A 19,379-nucleotide genomic window follows, 5' to 3' on the forward strand; every position below is an offset into this window, starting at 1 on the left:
CCTAGGGCCCTGCCTGAAGTCAGCCAAGGTCTTAATGCCCCCGTCAGAGATAATAATTTTAATGCTGAATGAATCCAAAGAATATGCAAAGGTTCTCTGCACACCTGTCTTCAAGATATTATTAAACATAAAAACAAAAACGATTTACACATCATTACGTCATTCTCACATGGAAACATTCATCAGCATGAAGCATATCGGTTAATGATGGATCGCCTATAATCAAATTTATTTCAAACTAATTTGTTCTCAGGTGTTGGGATATTCTATTGTCAGAACCATTGCTCTGTGTTCTTAGCCAATAGACCATGCCGGAGTAATTGATCTGATCTTCACATCTGCACAATTCCCCAAAGCTGACACATTATTATGGTATTGAGTAGCTGCTGGGCCATGCCTCGGGTGGCAGTGATATTAATACCCGCCCTCACCCGCAGCTCACCTATCGTCACCTCACATTCCCATGGAGCCACAGAGACCAAATCAATGACAGCTCCAACACAAATCCAATTATGTTTTTTTAATTTAATTTGTAATAACATTGTTCTAAAAACTGCATTCTAAAAAGAACAAATCCAGGCTGAGAATTAAAGTCCCAGAGTGCTTGACATTATGTGGATAATCAAAACTGATACATATTTGTTTTAATAAGATGTCTTGGTGATGTATAAAATGATACCCATGTCAGTAAAGTTCTTCCCACAATTACAAGGATACAGACATGATACCACACATCTCTGTATTACTCCTCTCTCAGTGTGTATGCATCGTGGGCTTATGTTGTCTTTGAATGTGTCTGTTTGTGTGATGGAGGATAGACGAAACAAAGGGAATTGAAGATGTCAATCTGTTTGCATGGACATGAGCCTGAAGAGAAGCAGGGTGTGCTTTCCTTTTGTCAAAGGGACCATATGTCTGCCATTCTTTAAAGTAATGAAGGAATAGGATTTTAAAAAGTTTAATCAGTTCCAGTGCCAAAATATGGTATTTTGTGTGGGTTGGGGCTTCTGGAGACTAATGGACATATTTTAAATTATTGTTATGGTTTTAATCTAAAGACATCCCTATCAAAAAGAAAGTCTTATTCTTTCTATTTCTGATTTGAATCTCGTTATGTTGTGTTCCCTTGTTTGATCACAGCTCACCAGAACTTTGTAGTTGCCACCTTTAGGGGCTATCTAATGCATACCCTATTAAATCCTTTGTGTGTGTGCGTGTGACCAGGAATGTGTGTGTGCGTGTGACCAGGAAATTCCGATGGACGCTGATTCACTTTTTCAAAATTATTCTACAAACTGAGTTTTTTCTCATGCCTTACAGTTGGAAAAATGTAGGCTACTAGTACTATGATGAATTACGACAGATCAGACATCAAATACTATGACTTAATGAATCAATCCGAATTCGTTATGTTTAAGTCTCGCTGTCAGAAAGTATGCACAATACAATGGAGTCACACTACCACCTAGCGGACTGGTGGTGTAATATTTCGCTGTGAAATAGATCAGTCACCCTATAATTTTTTACCTAACAATTAACTACTGATTTTGTATATTCCATTTGCTAACTTGATGTATATGTATGACACATTTATAGGCTGACTGGATACATCTGTAAATCTTGATTTAATTTTCTGACAAGCCACGTTATAATTAGAAGATGTGTTGTGTGTAGGCTAGTGCTAACTCACTGTGCTACTAGCAGTGCTAGTGCTAGCTAGTGCCTCGTCTGTGCTAGACTTTCTAATAGTCGTAGCTAGCTAGAGCGAGTAATAACGTTGTCTGGGAGCAATACAAACACAGTTAAATCAAAATGGAGGAGAGTAAGTATGGCTAAAATCACCTTTACACAAAAACTGTCGAATAATCGTATTTGGGCTAGCTCTACCTTAGCTACATAATCAAATATCTCGGTAGTTAGCCTGCGTAACTGTAGCCTACTACTTTTTAGGCACTGTACTGTAGACATGAACAACACAAATCAACAGTAGCTAACAGTACCCCAATCCGAAGTATGACTAGTGTAAGAGAATAATAGCTTGACTAGCTACACAGCAACTTATTGTAGTGGGTGCTTTTTATTTTATTTAGTGCTAACAAGGGTGGGGAGCTAGTTCTAAGTTAGCCTGTGTGAGATAGCTAGCAAGCAACACTACTTCTTTCCCTGCCAAATGTCTTCAATTTGTTAACAGAGTTTCCTGAACTTTAAGGTATCGTGCAGGACAGTCTACCTCCTGGCCAAGGGGAAGTTCTTGGCATCCAGGTGAGTATCTAGCTAGCTAGCTTTCTTTCATGTGAAGTTAACAATGTATTTGCCAACCGTAGGCAGAGCGAATGAACCCCCATTTACTCAAGTTCTGATGCAATTAGTCGGTGTGTTTTTGTTCCAGTCTGTAACTCAAACTCAGGCAGACAAGTTCACCAATGCCTTTCTGAAGAACAGTCTTCCAGGGAAGAATCAGGAGCAGATTGAAGAATACATGAATCACAAAGCAGTGGTTTTAGAGCACCGAAAACAAAAGACTCCGAGGATAAAAACGAAGAAAGCTAAGGGGCTCAATGCCAGACAGAGGAGAGAGATGAAAGTCTTTCAGCTAAAGCCAGAACATCATAAGTTAGTGCACTGACCTTTTAACTCAACACTTAAAATGGGTATATTGACACATTTCTCAATGTTGAAACTCAATGGGCTTTTTTGTGAAAATATATTTTCTGCAGTGACTAATTTTAATACCACCAAAGGTACTAAATAAAAAGCAATCCTATTAGGTCAAACTGTATTCAAGATGGTTGTCTACTTCTAATTTATAGATATCTACTTTTCATGCCTCTCCATGGGCTATGGAAACAGTATATTGTAGACCTGTGCAATGGATTAAAACCAAATAGGTAAGAGTCTTTGATAACTTTAATATTCCTCTTACTTTCAAGATTGCCTTGCTGTCTCACTTTCAGTCTTTCAAAGGTGTTTGTGCTTGAAGTAAAATGTCTTTGGATTGCAGTCTCATATTGATTTGTGTCTTGTCAAGAAGCTGTTTTCATCTCTGTTGCAGCAACCCACAGTTAATTCAGCAAAGGCTTTTGAAGGCTGACTTTCACGGGGCCATCATGACAGGTAACACGTGTGCAAGATAGATGGAAACATTGTTTGTGAGCACTCCAACCTACGATTAACCGAGTGAGAGAAATGTGTTCTTCTTTGATGTTCACTGGTCTTGTGCTGTACTGACACACAGTGGTTCGGTCCAAGTGTCCGTCCTACGTTGGCACCTCTGGGATCCTGGTTCAGGAGCTCAAGCACGTTTTCAAAATCATCACTAAAGAAGACCAACTGAAAGGTTGGTGAACTCATGGATTCCAGTTCATAGCTTGTTTTCCAGGTGCGCATTCTTCCTGATCCATTCTTCTCTCTTCCTCCAGTTATACCCAAGAGGAACAGTGTGTTTGCAGTGGAGATCAATGGCTTTGTCTCCCACATCTATGGCAGCAAGTTTGAACTTCGCTCCAGTCAACGCTCTGCTAAGAAGTTCAAAGTTAAAGGAACTATAGACTTGTGATGGAGAAAATAAAGTACTTCCAAGGACAGCTTGACACAAATTCTTCAATTTATAGAAGGAAAAAGACGAGGCATGCTTTCTTCTCAGGGCTGTTGTTCTTGATCTCAGGGTGGTGACCCTGCATCATATCAGGGACAGCTAGTAAGACTTTATGGCCTGTCACATACACCCTAGTTCCAATATTGAAGTTTTTTTATTTATTTTATTATTTAAACCAATATACCAGGTCAAAACTTCTCCTCCCCACCCAAAGGTTTTCTTCATTGTCAGTGTGGAGCCTTTTTGTTGAAATGTAAGATTTTGTCCACAAGGGGTTGATGCAGACACCCATATCACACAAATCACAGATGTCCTTGTCTTATGCTGTATGTGAATACAACAATAAAGCATCAAGTACTCAATGACTTCTTGAACACTGCCTTGTTCATAGACTGCGGGAACCATGGTGTGACGTTAGTTTGTGGGAATTTCCTAATTGAGTTGGCCTGATGTTTTGGTAAATACATCAGCCACTCCCCTCTGGCAGAAGGCTGCGGTCTATCAGGACCGAAACCTCACTCCACAAAAACATTTCCTTCCCATCCGTTGCGGGCCTCTTCAACAAGGCAAAGGACTCACACTGACTTTAACATTTTATCTGCACAAGACACCTTGCCATGTTGCACTATGTTGCCCATTTGTATTTGTATATTATAGCTATTTTATATTCTATTCTAAATGTTTTACACATTTTAGCCCTAGTTCCTTTATTTAGACCTGTACACTACTTATTTAAGATTCATATGTTTAATGTATGCACCTTCCTGCCACAGTAAATTCCTTGTCTGTGTGAACTTTCATGGCGAATAAAACCCATTCTGATTCTGGGTTAGTATGCACTTGGACTGGATCTGTTTCCTGATTTAAAAAAGTTACTTTCTCTTGTTGGAAACTTTTTGATGTATCTGTTGAAGTCATAGCAGTAGGCTTACAGTACATGTGGATTCCAATGCATTTCTAGAATGGGGAATAATCAATGGGAATATGGCAAAACGTCCTTATTTACCTACAAATAATATTTATTTTTGCTCACCCTTTCAACAAAATAGTTAAATAGCTTTTCATAACACATAAAACCACCAACTCTAGTGAGAAAATGCAGATGGGAGTTAACCCAATTCTTCATAGACTGTTTGGCTATGCCAGTTTTAGAGTGGTGTTAGTTTTCAACCTGTAAAGATACAATACACGTTCATTCTGGTAGCTGGCATACTTGTGTATCCTGTCTAGCCTGCTTTTCTACTATGGAGCTGTGATGTTTCCAAAGATAGATTTATGATTTTGGACTTTCTTCTCGTAAGTGTATGCTGCTAACTGTATCGTTAAGTAGGGTGAATTCGGGTAATCTTTGAATTTTTTTGCATGCATTTTCTCATAGGAGCTTCCTGATTAACTAGAGCCCTGACCCTTTATGTGACCACACCAATCAAGTTTTGTGATTTCAGTCACAAAACATCCATGCTAAACCGAGAGTCAAAGTTCTGTGGACTAGACATTGTAATTGCAGGGAAGAAACCGCTCTGGAGTTTAGGTGTCCCACATTACCCAATGTCCCAGATACCCAAATTCACCCTACAATAACATTGCAGTCACTCCTGTGAACCCTACAAAACAGCAACAGCAACATACAGTTTGACATGATTGATATGGAACATAGCACAACTTAGGTGTTACTTCTTGTTTTGAAGGAGTCAGGCATGGTGTATTCGGAAATGACACCACGTTATGAAAAAAGTAACGTTTTTACGACAGTTTTCTTCTTTGTAAAATTGCAGAAGCAGACGGTGTACTGAGGGGATGTTTGCTGTTTGCTCTGTGGTGAATCAGGGACTGAGGAGGGGGAACTCTTATTAGAGCACAGTGCATTTCATCAATGTCATTGTCTGGCCCTTTTGGTAGCTTAACCCTTCTTTCATGTTAGGGTCCCCTGAATGTACTACTGACCATATACTTATTTTCTGCTATGATGTCCTGCAAGTATATGTCAGTAACACATAGTGAACTAAATTACAATGTTGCTATTTTTGTGCTATGAGAAGTGTATCCCAGTGTAACTGTGGTTTAATTACAAAATATAATGAAAGTAGTGTACTGCACAAAATTACTTGGACTTTAATGTACAGTATTGTTGAGGGAAAATATGTAAAAGATCTGAGCTGGGAATCATTCACATAGGAGATATTTAAGCTATAAACACACCACAACTCTTAACATGGTTGAAGCAGTTTTGGCTCAACAGTTGCACTATACTTCTAACTAGTCAGACAAGTTCACCATTTCTCGCATCAGCTCCACCCATTCCTGTACTAGTGTCACTGTGAAACTCCCTTTATGCAATCCTGCAGGCTATAAAAGAGAATTACCTTATGGTTTGAGGAACTTATATTTCTTACATGTTGATACTTTCACTGTCTACACTCTAGATGTCTGACAGGCAGACACGGCAACACTAAAAGAAGATACGCAAATCAAAAGAAAATCAAGGTAAAACGAACAGTATTTTGTTCCCAGCTGCAACGCATGGGTAATTGTTAGCAGTACATACTGTTAGTTGTCAAATAGCCTTGGTAATAATGGTGTTAGCTGTTCAGTACTTTAAATGAAAATTCAAAATCACAGTACTGTCAGTACTGCAGCCTACAGAGATGTTGTGCTTTACATTGAGGTTTTTGCTCCCAGCGGATTCCTATTACTAATATTTAGTATATTTACATTTTCGTTACTTGCTTAAACTTTTATTTATTAATAGAAGACATAGCGAACCTTTGAAGAATTTGCATCATTCTATCTTTTTGCAGATCTACCATGATGGACAAGGATAACTTTGAAAGGATTCTGGATGTACAGCACTCCTTTGGCCCATCCGGGAAGTCCCTGACAAACCCGGGTCGAGTTCTGGTTGGAGAGGGCAGGCTGATGAAGCTGTGTCGCCACCGGCCGAAGGCCAGAGTCTTCTTCCTGTTCAACGATTTGCTAGTGTACGGCAGCATCATACTAAACGGCCGCTGGAACAAGAAGCAGAAGATCATCCCCCTCGGTAAGCCTCTCAGAAAGATAGGACAAGAAACAGCCCAGAGGCAGCCTGGGCAGGTGTGGAGATGGGTTAGGGTTGGTTCCCACTCTTAGACTTTTAGTTTGGTGATTTCCTTCTTTTCCTGAAATGCATGACACCAGTGATTATAAGATTGGTCAATGTCTCCAATACATCATTTTGTTACTAATTGTGACTTCTTCACTTTCGCCTGCTTCCCCTGCTCCTTTTTGTCATCCCCCTCCTGTGACTCCCTCCTTCCTCTTCCTCCCTCTTCAGAGGACATTGAACTGGAGGATTTGGAGGACGGGCTGAACATGAAAAACCAGTGGCTGATCAAGACCCCCCGCAAGTCCTTCTTCGTGTCGGCCACCTCCTCTGAGGAGAAGCGGGCCTGGATGGAGCACATCGAGGACTGCCGGACCAAGTGGCTGCAGAAGGCTGGCCGCAAACCCAGCAACGCCTTCGCCATCACTTGGATCCCCGACCGGGCGTCCGCCATCTGCATGCGCTGCTTTGGCAAGTTTACTATCACTCACAGGCGGCACCACTGCCGTTCCTGTGGCTTCATCGTGTGCAACCCCTGCTCCAAGGCCCGGGCCGTGCTGCCACACATCTCCTCCAAGCCCGTCAGAATCTGCAAGCGGTGTACCCTCAGTCTCCGGGACCAGGGGGTCGAGGGACAGCTGCGACCGAGGGGTGACAGTGACGGGACGGACTGCGGCTCTGACGTAGACGATCAGCGTGCTCCGGAGTATGAGCCCTCCAGCGATGAGGAGGAGGAAAGGATGGAAGATCGTGCCTCCAGTAACTGGGTAGTCTCTCAGCTCCACTCCACTTCAACATATGTTTTTCTGAACCCTGACCATGAGAGACCAGCAATGATGTGACTATGTGCATGACTGAACTTAATAACGTGGTGAACAAAAGTGCCCTACCAGAGATTTGTATATATTATTTTTTTATATCGTTAGAAAACATCTTAAGATCAAAGGTGATGAAGATTTTTCCCGAAGAAACCTGTATATTTTGATTATATCAAACTCTATCTTCAGTCATAGCTTATGGTTGATGTTACTGTTATGAGAACTATTCTAGATTGAAGTACCTCATTTACAATGCTCTTGATAATTATGAAACCCCCTGTTTATAGTGTATCATAAGTTTTTGTTTACATTTTAAGTTTCAATTTGTTTTACCCATGATCGTATTTATGGGTTTTAAAATCCTAGCTGCTGTCAGTCTGTCTTTTTCTATGTAATATTAACAGTAGGTGACAACTATGATGATAACTGTATTACTGTAGATGTCCTTATCGATCAAATGCACTTTGTTATAGTAGCAACATATTAAAATACAATGAAAATTTGTATTTTGTGTCTGACGATTATCATCCATTTGGACAAAATAGTGCAGTGCCCCTGTCTGTGTCTGTAATGCAGCTGGTGATCAAAACACCTCAGTTCTCGAGATAATTATGCTACACGCATGCACACACACACACACACGACAGACTCCTGGAATTATAAGATAACCTTTGTCTTAAAGTATCTCAGACAATGTTAGCAATCAAACAGTCCAGTTCTCCTGTAAGACACATGAATTATGATATCTTAAGTATGTTTCATCAATCAGTCATCTCTTAGGAAAATTATCTGATCTAACATGCCCCCCGTTTCAGTCAACTATTGGTCCTTGCATTTGAAAACTTTATGTTTTTGCCAACACATTTTTGGCTCTCCAATGACGTTTCCAAAAACCAGATGAGCAGTGTCATTCCACTACATTCCATAACTATAGAAAATACCCTTTGTAAATGCATTAGAAGAACATATGTGTTTTCAGTAGTTGATAGGTTTTTGCCATATGGTGAATAGCCCATGTCCAGCCTGCAGAGGATGTGCGGTTGTTAGGTTAGATCTTGGAGAAACGTAATGTTTTTGGTTGCATCAAATGTGCTTGTTGAACCACCATAAGGTCCGCTCGAGACTTAATGGCATTACAAGCTTGGCCTGTGACAGTTGTGACATAGTATAATCTAATAAAAAATCTACAGAACCTGTTTGACTGTCAAGATGTGTGCTGGTAAGAAAATAGCAGCTATGATGAAACTGCAAGACTGGTATTTCAAGGTAATGGAGAACGAAGGGAACAAGGAAATTAGTGTTTTGAAAGATTACCCAGAAGTGTAAATGGAGTACACTTCTCAGTAGATCTACGCTTACAGTATGTCATCATCAACGTTGGAAGCAGGCTTAGGTCATAGTGGTTAAAGCAGCTGCCTGCAGCTTGACAACACTGTCACAGACAGTGGAAAAAGTACTTGCACAATAAACTTGTGGCACTAAACTAGCATAACACATGTGTATATATATATATATATATATATATACACAATACAGCAACAACTAGTCCAGTCATGTAATTAATTGAGAAACTAATTACATTACTAGAATTGTTGATATTGTGCAATATTTATATAATTCAGCATTTTAGTGGGTTGGTTTGTTTTTTTCTGAAGCCAGAATCAAGCTAGGTGTAACCTGTGCGTTTCAGCAAACGTTGTGTAATAGTACCTTCGGATCTACGTTTAGGAAGGACTCTATTGTAGTTTAGGTTCTGTGTATAACGAAATACCCTAAGAAATGGTTGAATAACCCTAAATTTTCCAAGGTACATTATTTCCTCATTCTGATAATTGCCTACTCACTTACGTTCTTCGAAATTGGATTACAATAGATTAACAAGACATTCACTCAAAAGAGTACATTTCATAATTGACACCTGTAAACTTTATTTCATCAACTTGTCATGATCATACAAAGGGCTTAACAAATGCTGGTATCAAGTTTGCAAGTTTTTTCCCCCCACACATTCACTGCATGAGTTCTACAATATCAATAGTGATTTGTTCATACACATGCAGTGCATGCAAGACACTAAATCACACACTGTCTGCAATTATCTCTTTAATAAATCTTCAGATTGATTCATTTAATAAAATGCCCGCTTCTACATTCTGTGGTAACCTTTCTTCAACACTTTATTACAGTTTTTTACAGTCGCTAGGACACATTTCTCAATACTTAAGTTTTCAAAACTCTTCACACAGTGAGCACAACAGAAGTATATGTGGGCTAAACTGTGGATCATTTATCATTTTTTTGGCACAAAATGCATTCAATGACTACATCTTTCAAATTACATTCATTCTTTTCTCACTTCGACACAACAACTGCCAAAACTCTATGTACCTACAGGCCAATTTGCACATGCTAACATACTGTTTTCAAAACTGTTAAACTTCAGTTCAAAACAATAACTTCAGACATGTACGAAGTGATTTGGTAGTTTTAGTGCATTTTGAATGTGAAATTAACTGCTGTGCCGAGCTGAAAGTTGGTTAGGAGAACTGTGTGAAGAGTTTTGAAAAGGTGACCTAAGTATTGAGAAATGTGTCCTAGCGACTGTAAAAAACTGTAAGTGTTGAAGAAAGCTCTGTGTTGGAAGTTTCATATGGAAGGAATTGTGTAAGTTGACACATCACTTGGATAGAAGGCCGCTTCGGTACCACTGAGACTTGTCCAAGTGTCTTTATTACATATATGGTCAAGTATAGTGAAGCAGAAGCATGATTACTATAACTCTCTACAAGAAATAGTACGTAGGAAAAGTTCCTGTTTACTCATTGCAAGATGGAACCATACGGTTGTGTATCTGTTTAAAGTCCCTGCTCATCTCATAGCAACCCTGTTTCCCCCCCACAACCACTAAAACACAAAAGAATGTCAGTTCTGTCCCTTCATACAGACATTGTATGTCTTTTCTGGAAGTTGTATTTTGGCTCATCCAACAGGCGTCAGTCTCCATAGCGCACCTCCCCCCGCAGTTCCTTGGTAACGTAGCTAAGCAGTGCAGCCGTCACCTGCTGTTGGAGCGAGGCATTCCCCATCACCAAGGCAACGAGCTGTGCTACGTCTGTCCAGTCAAGCGAGCCGAGGACAGCCATGATGTCGGCGTAAAGCTTCTGCTTCTGAGGGTGGGGCAGCTCGTTCAGGATCTCAGGGAGGGGTCGGAATTGACCGCTGGTCAGCCAGCATCCCAGCATGCCCCCCACTGCACCACCTAGGAGGGAAAAATAGGATGGAGGAACAGAGGAAGAGTAGAGAGAGAGGAGAGAGAAAAAGAATGGACAAGGAAAGAAAGAAAGAGACACATCAAAGTAGTCAGTCTATGTAATAAACACAGGGCGTAAGGCAATCACTCCTGGTCTCCCTGCCTTGACCTGGTCTCAGAAAAGGGATATGGCGCCACCATGTGATGTACAGGAGGCGTTGCAGCCATTATTTGGGGGAATTAATTGGTGTGATCATGGAGATTTGTAAATGATTAGTTCCTCACCCACAGCAATCCCTGGGGGCCCACCAACAAGACCTCCAAGGAATGCAGTTCCTCCGGCCACCACTGCTCCCTTGGCAGAGCTCTTCACTGCCACCTTGATCTGGCGGTTGGCAGACAGGTCACTGCACAGGCGCATGACATCATCCATACGGGGCGCCATCACTACAGTCACAGAAGATCACCCACAGTTACCTGGTGCACACCTAAGATCAAGAACAGCCAGTCTAGCATAAGTGCTACATTTGTCATACACAAGAGCAATGAAGCATCCTTTTTTCTATGATTGGCCCCTGTCACTAAGTTTTCGATTTTCCCAGTAGTGAAGAGTGCCATCTGTTGACAATAAACTGCCATTAGCTCATCATCGAAACTGCTGAGATACCAAAAGTGAAAGGAACATTGTTTCAGGGTAGGGTACACAATAGATTTTCCATAATATGACAAAGAACTAGACACCCTTTTTATTTTTTCAAGCAGAAAATAAAAAGATACATGAGTTCAAAATACGCCATTTGGTGTATACCACAAAATCTGTGATTAAGGGTGTTCATATACTGGTCAATGAATGAGTCGGAAATTACCTCAGAATACCTACTACCCAACTAATGAAAAGTAGGCTAGTTAACCTACTAAAAATAGCTTTTGGGTTTAAACCAATACTTTTCTATGAAGGAATTATATGAAGTCCAAATCGAAAAGGAGAGAATTAAAAGCCACACATGTCCGCCTTCTTATGTGTTGCGATTTTAAAAGCACATCATTGCATCAGCCTACAATTAGACCTTAGATTATAACAAAATACTGGGATCCAATTCCTACCGTAGTCACCTGGATAACAGAGCCAAAGGATGTTTATGATTTCCACTTCAAATTGAAGTAAACTTGTGACCGCTATGACTGATGGCAATGCATTCTACTTCCTGTTCTGAATCTGATAGGACAGGAAAGAACATTGCATTTCGCTGTTAACAATTATTTTGGAAACAAAAGAATAACAATGAGAAGCACAACTTCGAACACAAACTGAAACAATGTTTCAATGTTAACGTCCTCCCTTGCTATAGTGTGTATAGGCTATTAGCTGCCCTCGGTTGTTTAAATCTGCAAATGTGTTGTGTCTTCACAGGTCTTACATCAACTTTACTTCTAGATGTATCCTCCTCAAAGTTAGCAATGCACACATGATCGTAATTCCCAAGTTGATGTTAACTTTCCGTCATTATAGCCTACACAGCAAGGTCCAAAGGGAAAGCTCGTTTACAAACGGGAGTGACGCTCCGCCTTCTGAGGGGTGTGTTTGGTTTAGTGACGTTACACAGGGCTGGGACATGATGTTCATAAACAACTTTGAAAATCATAACAACATCAGAAGAGTTACATCGTTATCCTAAAAGCAGCCGGGCGACACATCACCAAAACTCATTCGAATTTATTTTCATCTTCTCGGGTAAGATAAATAATAATAGAATACAACCTTTTTCACACTGGCATGAGAATGTAAACCTACTCGATCTGTTCTCCTCGTCTATTGTTCTTATTTTGTCTAGGTAGCCTGTTCAGATTGCGTCTGATCCGACGTCTTAGTATAAAATTGCTTAATTTGAAAATAATAATACAATGCATACATTCAGAATATCCTAGTTTTGTATAATGGGTCTAAATGTGACAGAGTAAAGGTTTTTTTTTCAATTACCAGACATAGTTCAGTTTACTCCCCTTGATGGAAGCCATCATCAAATGAAAGCATAAATTAGCTTGTCGGTTTCCAAAATTGGTTAGGAGTCTACTGGTATACTGTGTGTTATGTAACGATCTGGGGTTGGCTACTGATGTGACGTTGTTACCAAGCTGAGATGTTTAAGGACAGAGTCCAGACAGACATACAGATAAACAGACAGATTGTAAGAAACAGTAAAATGTATCAAAACACGTTTTGCATACAGGTGCATTGGACAATAGACAGCTATTTTTTTCAGCAGAAGTTGTCTTTCTAAAAAGTTTTGCATTTAAACTTGAAGTACATTTATTTATTTGGCCTACTACTGATATTTTAAATAGGTTAGTTTTTTGCTGGAACAAACCAGAGATGTTTATTTTCTTGGTCCTGTGGAATTTACATATAATGAAAATAGTCTGTTATTGGAACTCCCATGCTAATGATGAAGGAAAACATAAATCAGCAATCTAGACAAATGTAACTTTTTCTGGTAGTGTATTCAGGGAACAGGGTTTCCCTGCCAGCAGAGGGCCTCCTAGGGGCTTGTTGTTCCTGAACCACAGCTGTGGCCTTAGCTGTGCTTTCAGGGTCATCAGCACAGTACAGAAGGTCAAAGAATCACGCAAGTTCTGGAATGACAGACCAAGATAAAATAAGGGTTGCTTTAGTTTTATTTTAGGGAGTTATTTAATTTGATGTATGTAGGCTATTATGAAATATATTTTTGATGAACAAAAATACTATTTTACCATTAATTCCTAATCTGTTATTGTAGTTTTGGTTATATCATTTAATTTGAGAGAAATTACCCTTATCTTGAACGAGAATGGAATGCAGAGGTCTTCAGGACATTCTTTGGGTTTCCAAATGGAATGGCTAATGATTGATAAGGCCAGTTAATGCCTAGTGCAGTATCTTTATTGTCCTCAAGATGGCACTATCTTTGTCTCTGCAGACTTCCGCAAGGGAGACAAGTGAGACATCAGGATGTTTGGAAAACTTTTTGCCCATCTCCTTGGTAACACCGAAGAGGAGTTTGATGCCGCAGCCTCCAGTGATAATGTGGATGACACCTATGATGACCTGATGGAATTTGAGGAGGGAGGTTGGGTCATCGTCAGGATTCAAGGTAAAATCTGATCTGTGCCTCTGCCTTTCTCCCTGATGGTCTCAAAGTACTTGTCTCTCAGACTCTCTAAATAAAACAACTAAATAATTCAAGACCAATCTTGAATTCTGGAACTTTTACCTTGAAGCCACATTGTGTTTAACACCCTGTTCAGTGACTATGGACATAATAGACTTGCCTTGTCCTTGCTCATAGAGGTTCTATGGTTGACTTTTGTAGAGAACGTCCCACTGGAGCAGCCTGAGGTGGACCCTCTGGAGAACATGCTGATTGAACACCCCAGCATGTCTGTCTACCAGATGAGAAGCAAAATCACAGAGGATGAGCTGCTGGAATCAGATGAAGACGAGGAAGACTGCCCTAGGTCAGTTTGCATTCCTTCAGGGCCCAATATAGTTTGACTATTACAATAAGGTGAGATGTGCGTTCGCACATACACACCATAGTTGTTATCAAGCATGGTAGGCAGCTAACTGACAATGCACCTCTCAGCAGGCCTGTGTCCATCAAGCAGCATGTGTCCTGGAGGCTGGCGGCCTGGGGCTCCCCGCTGCCTTGCCATGTCCACCGCTTGGCCCTCCACAGAGCAAGGCCCCTCCCTGGGCACAAGAGGCTGACCAGGAGTGCCCTCCACAGGCAGAACCTGGCCAAGACACGCTTCTCTCCTGCTGAGAGACGCTATGGTCACTTCAAACAGCCCAGCCAGCGCCTCTTCAACTACTGATACTTGCATACACAGCGCCAGACCTGTCAAATAGGATAGGAAATCATGTCAAATGCTTACCTGTGTTAGAACAACTGAGTGGTTGTGTTTAACCTACAAAACCACACCAGGGCTCAACCCAAAGGATGGGAAAGGATTTCCGATTGTGTTTGATTTATGTCTGGCCGGCGTGCGTTCAAGGTCATCTCTAATTCAGTCAGGTTTATTTATTGTTTTTACACCTCAGGAACTTTATCTGTATGATTTGATGACCTAGAACACCTCTGACTGAGAAAACCGAACCCTTATCTGTGACATTTTGAGCCTGCCATTCCCTCCAGACTTGTCAGCTACCATGTAACTACTCCCAATAAGGGAAAGCCTGTGATAAGCAGCAATATGGTTTAGTGAGAAATGTTTTAAGTTGAAACAGGTCTGAGTTCAGGAAATGTCCTGAGTAGTTATAGAATGTTATGTGTGTGGAATGTTTCTTTGACACTTGATACAGTTTGTAATGGCACTGGTGCAAATTTCAATGACTGATTTGAGTTTAATGTGCAATTGGGTAATAGCACATTTGCATCCATTATTTTCAGTGATAAGGAATACATTGTATGTGCCTAAAGTATGCTATTGGAATGACTTATTTGAAATGTATTTACTGTATGAACAAGTGTTTGTGATTTTGAGTTTGTGACCACACCATGAAACAACAAAACTCAATGTTGCTACTATTTGTAATATCATAAGGTGCCGTTACTTCATCTAAGAAATATCAAACACTGATTGTAATGTTTTGTATCAAGTAATTTCTTTTATAACTTTTAGTTTAGTAGAGTTTGCAGTGATTGTTTGTCACATGCTTCATGTTAGATAAAAGTCCAGTTGTAAATACAGTTATTTTGTATCAGGTATATTTATGAAAGGAAATAAATATAAAATACATTTGTTTTGTTAAATTGTTGACAGCATCTCTTTTTGCAAAATAATGGAGACAACACTTTTTGAATTATGACTGTATTCCAACACACGTTAAAAAATAACTGCATGTATTGCACTTTGGTATTGATACAAATCTTTCAGAGTCACAGTTTGTGAATTTTCTCCATGAATCTCTTCACCCTTTCTGGATCTACCTGATTGGCCCAGTAGCCTCCCTTCTTGAAATGAGAGCCAATGATCATTGCATTAGCATCCAGGTAGTCTTCAACATTATCGTAGGTTACTCCTGAGCCAATCAGAGTTGGGATCTTTACAGACTGGGCAACATCTGTGAATGACACACAAGAAAAAGGAAGCATACATATACCACAAAATGTAAGACTGATCCTACAGTTGTGATCCTAGTTTGTGATGGTGTCCACCCTTTGTTTCCATAGATGAAACTTAAGAGAGAGGAAGAGAGTGAGAGAGTCCCAGGCTCTGGCAGACACACTGAGCCATCTGACAAACCACAGACCCTCGCCCACTGGACCCAGCCCAAGCCCCCATACCAACAGTTGAAGCCCACTGGAACTGTACTGGGACCCTGCAGGCAGACCTCCAAACTAGGCAGCAGGGTCGGGTGACATTCAGTCTGGCCTGGTTTGTGTGAGTGTGTATGTGAGTGTGTGTGTTTAGATGGCTGTGTTGACAGCCTTATGTGAGTGTGTTCCAGCCATCTGGAAACTGAGCTTAAAAATAGCAGCCGGTGTTGGTGTCTGTTTTAGCCAGGCCGGGCTGGGGCAGGCAGGCAGGGACAGGATGTGTGCCCAGGCCCAGCCAGGCCTCTCCCCAGACCTGGAGAGGCCTGGCTGGGACGAGGCTGCTCTTTATGCGGCCGGCAGCCAGCCTCGCAGGCTCAATGGGCATAAGGATAGCTAAACCAGCAGTTCAAATGAAGTTACAGACTGATCATGTGTGGCAGAAGGTAGCGCTGTGCAGTGCCACTGGAATATGAAAAGCAACTATATAATTGTCTGGAGGCAGAGGTGTACTAGTGTGCATACACAAGTATATGGCATATACCCACCTCAGAGAAAGGGGCCTACCCGTGTACCCAACTCTGAGAAGAGTACTTGGCGTAAACCCATATAAAATAGCGAGACACATTTATCTAATTAGAGCTAGCCACACACATGTTGGGGTTAAAGTCACAGTTTACCCACTTACCAATACACCACAACACTACTGCCTGGAGGTGCCTGTCTGTGACAGTGAATGTTGGTGTGTGTGAGAGAGAGACAGACAGACAGACTGTGTTTGCATGTCTTCTTGATATGGTTATGTGTGTATGTCTATGTGAAGGCATACAGTACACCTGGCATTACTGACATGGCAGAGTGCTAAGCTTCAGACCTATGCTTGTGTTCAGTGTCTGCTGCCCTCTGCTCTCAATGTAGATCTTGTAAACTGATATAGCTGTGCTCCTCCAACTATGACAACCATCCACACTGTGAACTCGCTAACAGGACAAGAGTCTGTCAGACTCCTGTCAGAGAGAGGAAATTACCTCAGGTAGTCAGTGAGGCAAACAGTATCACTATAAATACTTTTTTTACAGACAGATAGACATCCTCAATAGGTGGGCCTTCAAAGTCAAATGTTAGTCCAAAAAACATTCTGTTATCCCGACTCTGGCACATTTCAAATGTTGGTGATAAGAAGAGCCCATCTACCTTTAAGTTCAGCTGGGTCTGCCTGCAGCCCTGTGGCTGTTCCAGTGATGATGAGGCCATCAGAAAGGAAAAACTCTGCAGCTCTGGCCGTCTCTACTACACTCACATCTGATGTCAGGGCATGGGAGCTGGACACAAACACACACACACACACCCACAAACTCATCATCGAGTTCTGTGTACTGTATAGTAAAACATTTTAAACAAAGGATTTTAAACCCTGAATGTTTGTGAGTATCAGCTCACCTGTGTTTCTTTTTAATATCGGTGTAGATCTGCACACGCTCAGCCCCTATCTGCTTGCGGTATCGTAACAGGTCACCCGCACAGGCGTTAAGAATGCCCTCATCAGCCACATGGGAGAACACAAACCCTTCAGCACGTATGAAATCCAACCCTGGAGCACATATGTGTACTGCATCATCATACACTGATTTAAAAATACATTTAAATGCATGGGGAGAACGTGATGTTTGTGCCTGGTGTTTTATACCTGAGGCCAGAGCTACAGCCAGAGCAGGCTGATTGGCTGCAGACAGGATCTGAATGCCCAGGGGTAGGGAGGGATAGGAGGCTCTCACTGCATCACACACAGCCGTCATGGAGGCACACACCTCTGGCCCCACAGAGAAGGAGTATGGGATGTCATGCATGTTCTCAATGATAAGCCCGTCCTGTTAGGGATAGAGATAGATCAAAACCAATACACCCATGATAAAATAATAATAACATTATGGAAGGTTATGGTTTGTGAAAGGCCTCAAAAGACATTGAATTTCTTACCACAACCCTAAATCTACTGATGCTCATACAAGGTGTTTGTGTGATGTTTGATGTACTGTCGACCACCACAGTGCTGTTACACTAGAAACATTGTTTTTGCATCGGTAGAGTAAGGGTTGTGGTGCTATCGTCATATTCATATTTCTCTAAAATGATTCATACATGTTCTGCTATCTGTTGAAAACATTGCACAAGTATGTAGAAGGTATACTTACAATCCCTGCATTGTAATAAATCTCTGCTTCTCTGCATGCCTCTTCAACAATCTGGGGGATGGCCATGCTGCTCAAAGGTGTTCCTATGACACATAATATGAACAGGATTGCTAAAAACAACCTCAGATAACATTCGTTTTTCCACACAGCTACCTGGCAAGGCTTGGACATGGACCATTCCAATGACCACAGATTTCAGACGACCAAACAACTCCACAAATTTCATTTTTCTTCTTCTGAAGTTTAGCTAGATCGTCTGTCTTCTTCTTCTGTAGAGGTTGTGACTAGATTTTGTCTCAAGCAAACTAACTTTTTTACCAACAGCACCACGTGACTGGTCAAAGTTTAAGCTTCTGTTTACAGATTGTGTCCGAGCGGTTCTCGTTTTCTCCATTGGGGAATGCTTTGGAGTAGCCCTCAGGCTCACAATCATAAACATTTGATCATAATACCTTTACAATTTTGTCAATAGGCCTATCAATACCGGCGGACAACCAAATGCTTACAGATTTCAAACAACCTCGACCTCCTACTTCCTTTACAGAAACACAGAACAATTAGATGATTCTACGGAATCACAAAACGTAGTTTCGATAGTTTCTATACGTCCATCATTCGAGTAAGGGATAGAACCAGCTAGTTCGCTAGCTCTTAAATGCACACTGTTCATGTCCGGCAAAAGCGCGCCCTCAGCCCACTTGTTTGTATGATCTCAATAGTTGAGTTTTGAGGATGACAGTCTCCTATGTCTAGTATGTTTTCGTAATCTTCATCTTAATAGCAGGAGTCGAGGGAGTTTTACAGGACTACAGCCGTTTGTTTACATCTGTCATCGTAGCCACGCGGTACTTCGAAGACTTCCGCTTAGAAACTCCGCCTCACTAGCTGTCAGTGAATGAACCACGCCTCCCTTTTGCCGGCAAAATGGAAACATTTGTTGGGACCAACTGAACCTTTCTGCATGTTTTCAGATTACTAGAGCTAAAATATCTATTTATTCTGCACATTTTAAACTGGTAGAGGTGGGGATTGTGTTGAGTGAGATAGCGTTTGCAACACATAACGGGAGCTGTAGAACGCAAGTAGTTTTTCGCACTAAGTTTTAAATCGCCCGCTCTGACGTCTCAGTCTGTGACTGCATAAAGTCA

General features: G+C 41.2%; 5 protein-coding genes across 9 annotated transcripts; 3 read left to right on the forward strand and 2 right to left on the reverse strand.

The window, feature by feature from the left end:
* The first annotated feature begins 1,484 nt into the window (after positions 1-1,484).
* On the forward strand, positions 1,485-3,960 carry pop4 (POP4 homolog, ribonuclease P/MRP subunit). Its single transcript, XM_067248977.1, has 7 exons — positions 1,485-1,822; positions 2,210-2,262; positions 2,390-2,613; positions 2,811-2,888; positions 3,053-3,114; positions 3,236-3,337; positions 3,420-3,960. The coding sequence occupies exons 1-7, from the start codon at positions 1,813-1,815 to the stop codon at positions 3,554-3,556; spliced, it is 666 nt and encodes a 221-aa protein (XP_067105078.1). The 5' UTR covers positions 1,485-1,812; the 3' UTR covers positions 3,557-3,960.
* A 2,021-nt stretch (positions 3,961-5,981) lies between these two features.
* Positions 5,982-8,648, forward strand: plekhf1 (pleckstrin homology domain containing, family F (with FYVE domain) member 1). 2 transcript variants are annotated; one of them, XM_067249018.1, is made up of 3 exons: positions 5,982-6,119; positions 6,394-6,632; positions 6,906-8,648. In XM_067249018.1, the coding sequence occupies exons 2-3, from the start codon at positions 6,401-6,403 to the stop codon at positions 7,514-7,516; spliced, it is 843 nt and encodes a 280-aa protein (XP_067105119.1). In that variant the 5' UTR covers positions 5,982-6,119; positions 6,394-6,400; the 3' UTR covers positions 7,517-8,648. The 2 variants fall into 2 exon arrangements, with proteins under 2 accessions (XP_067105119.1, XP_067105118.1); XM_067249017.1 differs by having other exon boundaries at positions 5,984-6,079.
* Positions 8,649-9,395: 747 nt separating this feature from the next.
* On the reverse strand, positions 9,396-12,284 carry LOC136955308 (protein C19orf12 homolog). 2 transcript variants are annotated; one of them, XM_067248990.1, is made up of 4 exons: positions 12,161-12,284; positions 11,847-11,958; positions 11,028-11,189; positions 9,396-10,751 (listed from the first exon to the last, which is right to left on the reverse strand). In XM_067248990.1, the coding sequence occupies exons 3-4, from the start codon at positions 11,185-11,187 to the stop codon at positions 10,486-10,488; spliced, it is 426 nt and encodes a 141-aa protein (XP_067105091.1). In that variant the 5' UTR covers positions 11,188-11,189; positions 11,847-11,958; positions 12,161-12,284; the 3' UTR covers positions 9,396-10,485. The 2 variants fall into 2 exon arrangements, with proteins under 2 accessions (XP_067105091.1, XP_067105090.1); XM_067248989.1 differs by having other exon boundaries at positions 11,028-11,230.
* Positions 12,285-12,350: 66 nt separating this feature from the next.
* si:ch211-260e23.9 (uncharacterized protein LOC555795 homolog) lies at positions 12,351-15,535 on the forward strand. 2 transcript variants are annotated; one of them, XM_067249384.1, is made up of 4 exons: positions 12,351-12,474; positions 13,700-13,873; positions 14,093-14,237; positions 14,366-15,535. In XM_067249384.1, the coding sequence occupies exons 2-4, from the start codon at positions 13,732-13,734 to the stop codon at positions 14,595-14,597; spliced, it is 519 nt and encodes a 172-aa protein (XP_067105485.1). In that variant the 5' UTR covers positions 12,351-12,474; positions 13,700-13,731; the 3' UTR covers positions 14,598-15,535. The 2 variants fall into 2 exon arrangements, with proteins under 2 accessions (XP_067105485.1, XP_067105486.1); XM_067249385.1 differs by having other exon boundaries at positions 14,369-15,535.
* On the reverse strand, positions 15,273-18,994 carry zgc:162297 (uncharacterized protein LOC555865 homolog). 2 transcript variants are annotated; one of them, XM_067249383.1, is made up of 6 exons: positions 18,738-18,994; positions 18,232-18,314; positions 17,727-17,907; positions 17,480-17,630; positions 17,234-17,361; positions 15,273-15,846 (listed from the first exon to the last, which is right to left on the reverse strand). In XM_067249383.1, the coding sequence occupies exons 2-6, from the start codon at positions 18,295-18,297 to the stop codon at positions 15,662-15,664; spliced, it is 711 nt and encodes a 236-aa protein (XP_067105484.1). In that variant the 5' UTR covers positions 18,298-18,314; positions 18,738-18,994; the 3' UTR covers positions 15,273-15,661. The 2 variants fall into 2 exon arrangements, with proteins under 2 accessions (XP_067105484.1, XP_067105483.1); XM_067249382.1 differs by having other exon boundaries at positions 18,385-18,994.
* Positions 18,995-19,379: the final 385 nt, after the last annotated feature.

This window comes from Osmerus mordax, chromosome 13, assembly GCF_038355195.1.
Source record: "Osmerus mordax isolate fOsmMor3 chromosome 13, fOsmMor3.pri, whole genome shotgun sequence".
In the NCBI taxonomy this organism is placed as follows: Eukaryota; Metazoa; Chordata; class Actinopteri; order Osmeriformes; family Osmeridae; genus Osmerus; species Osmerus mordax.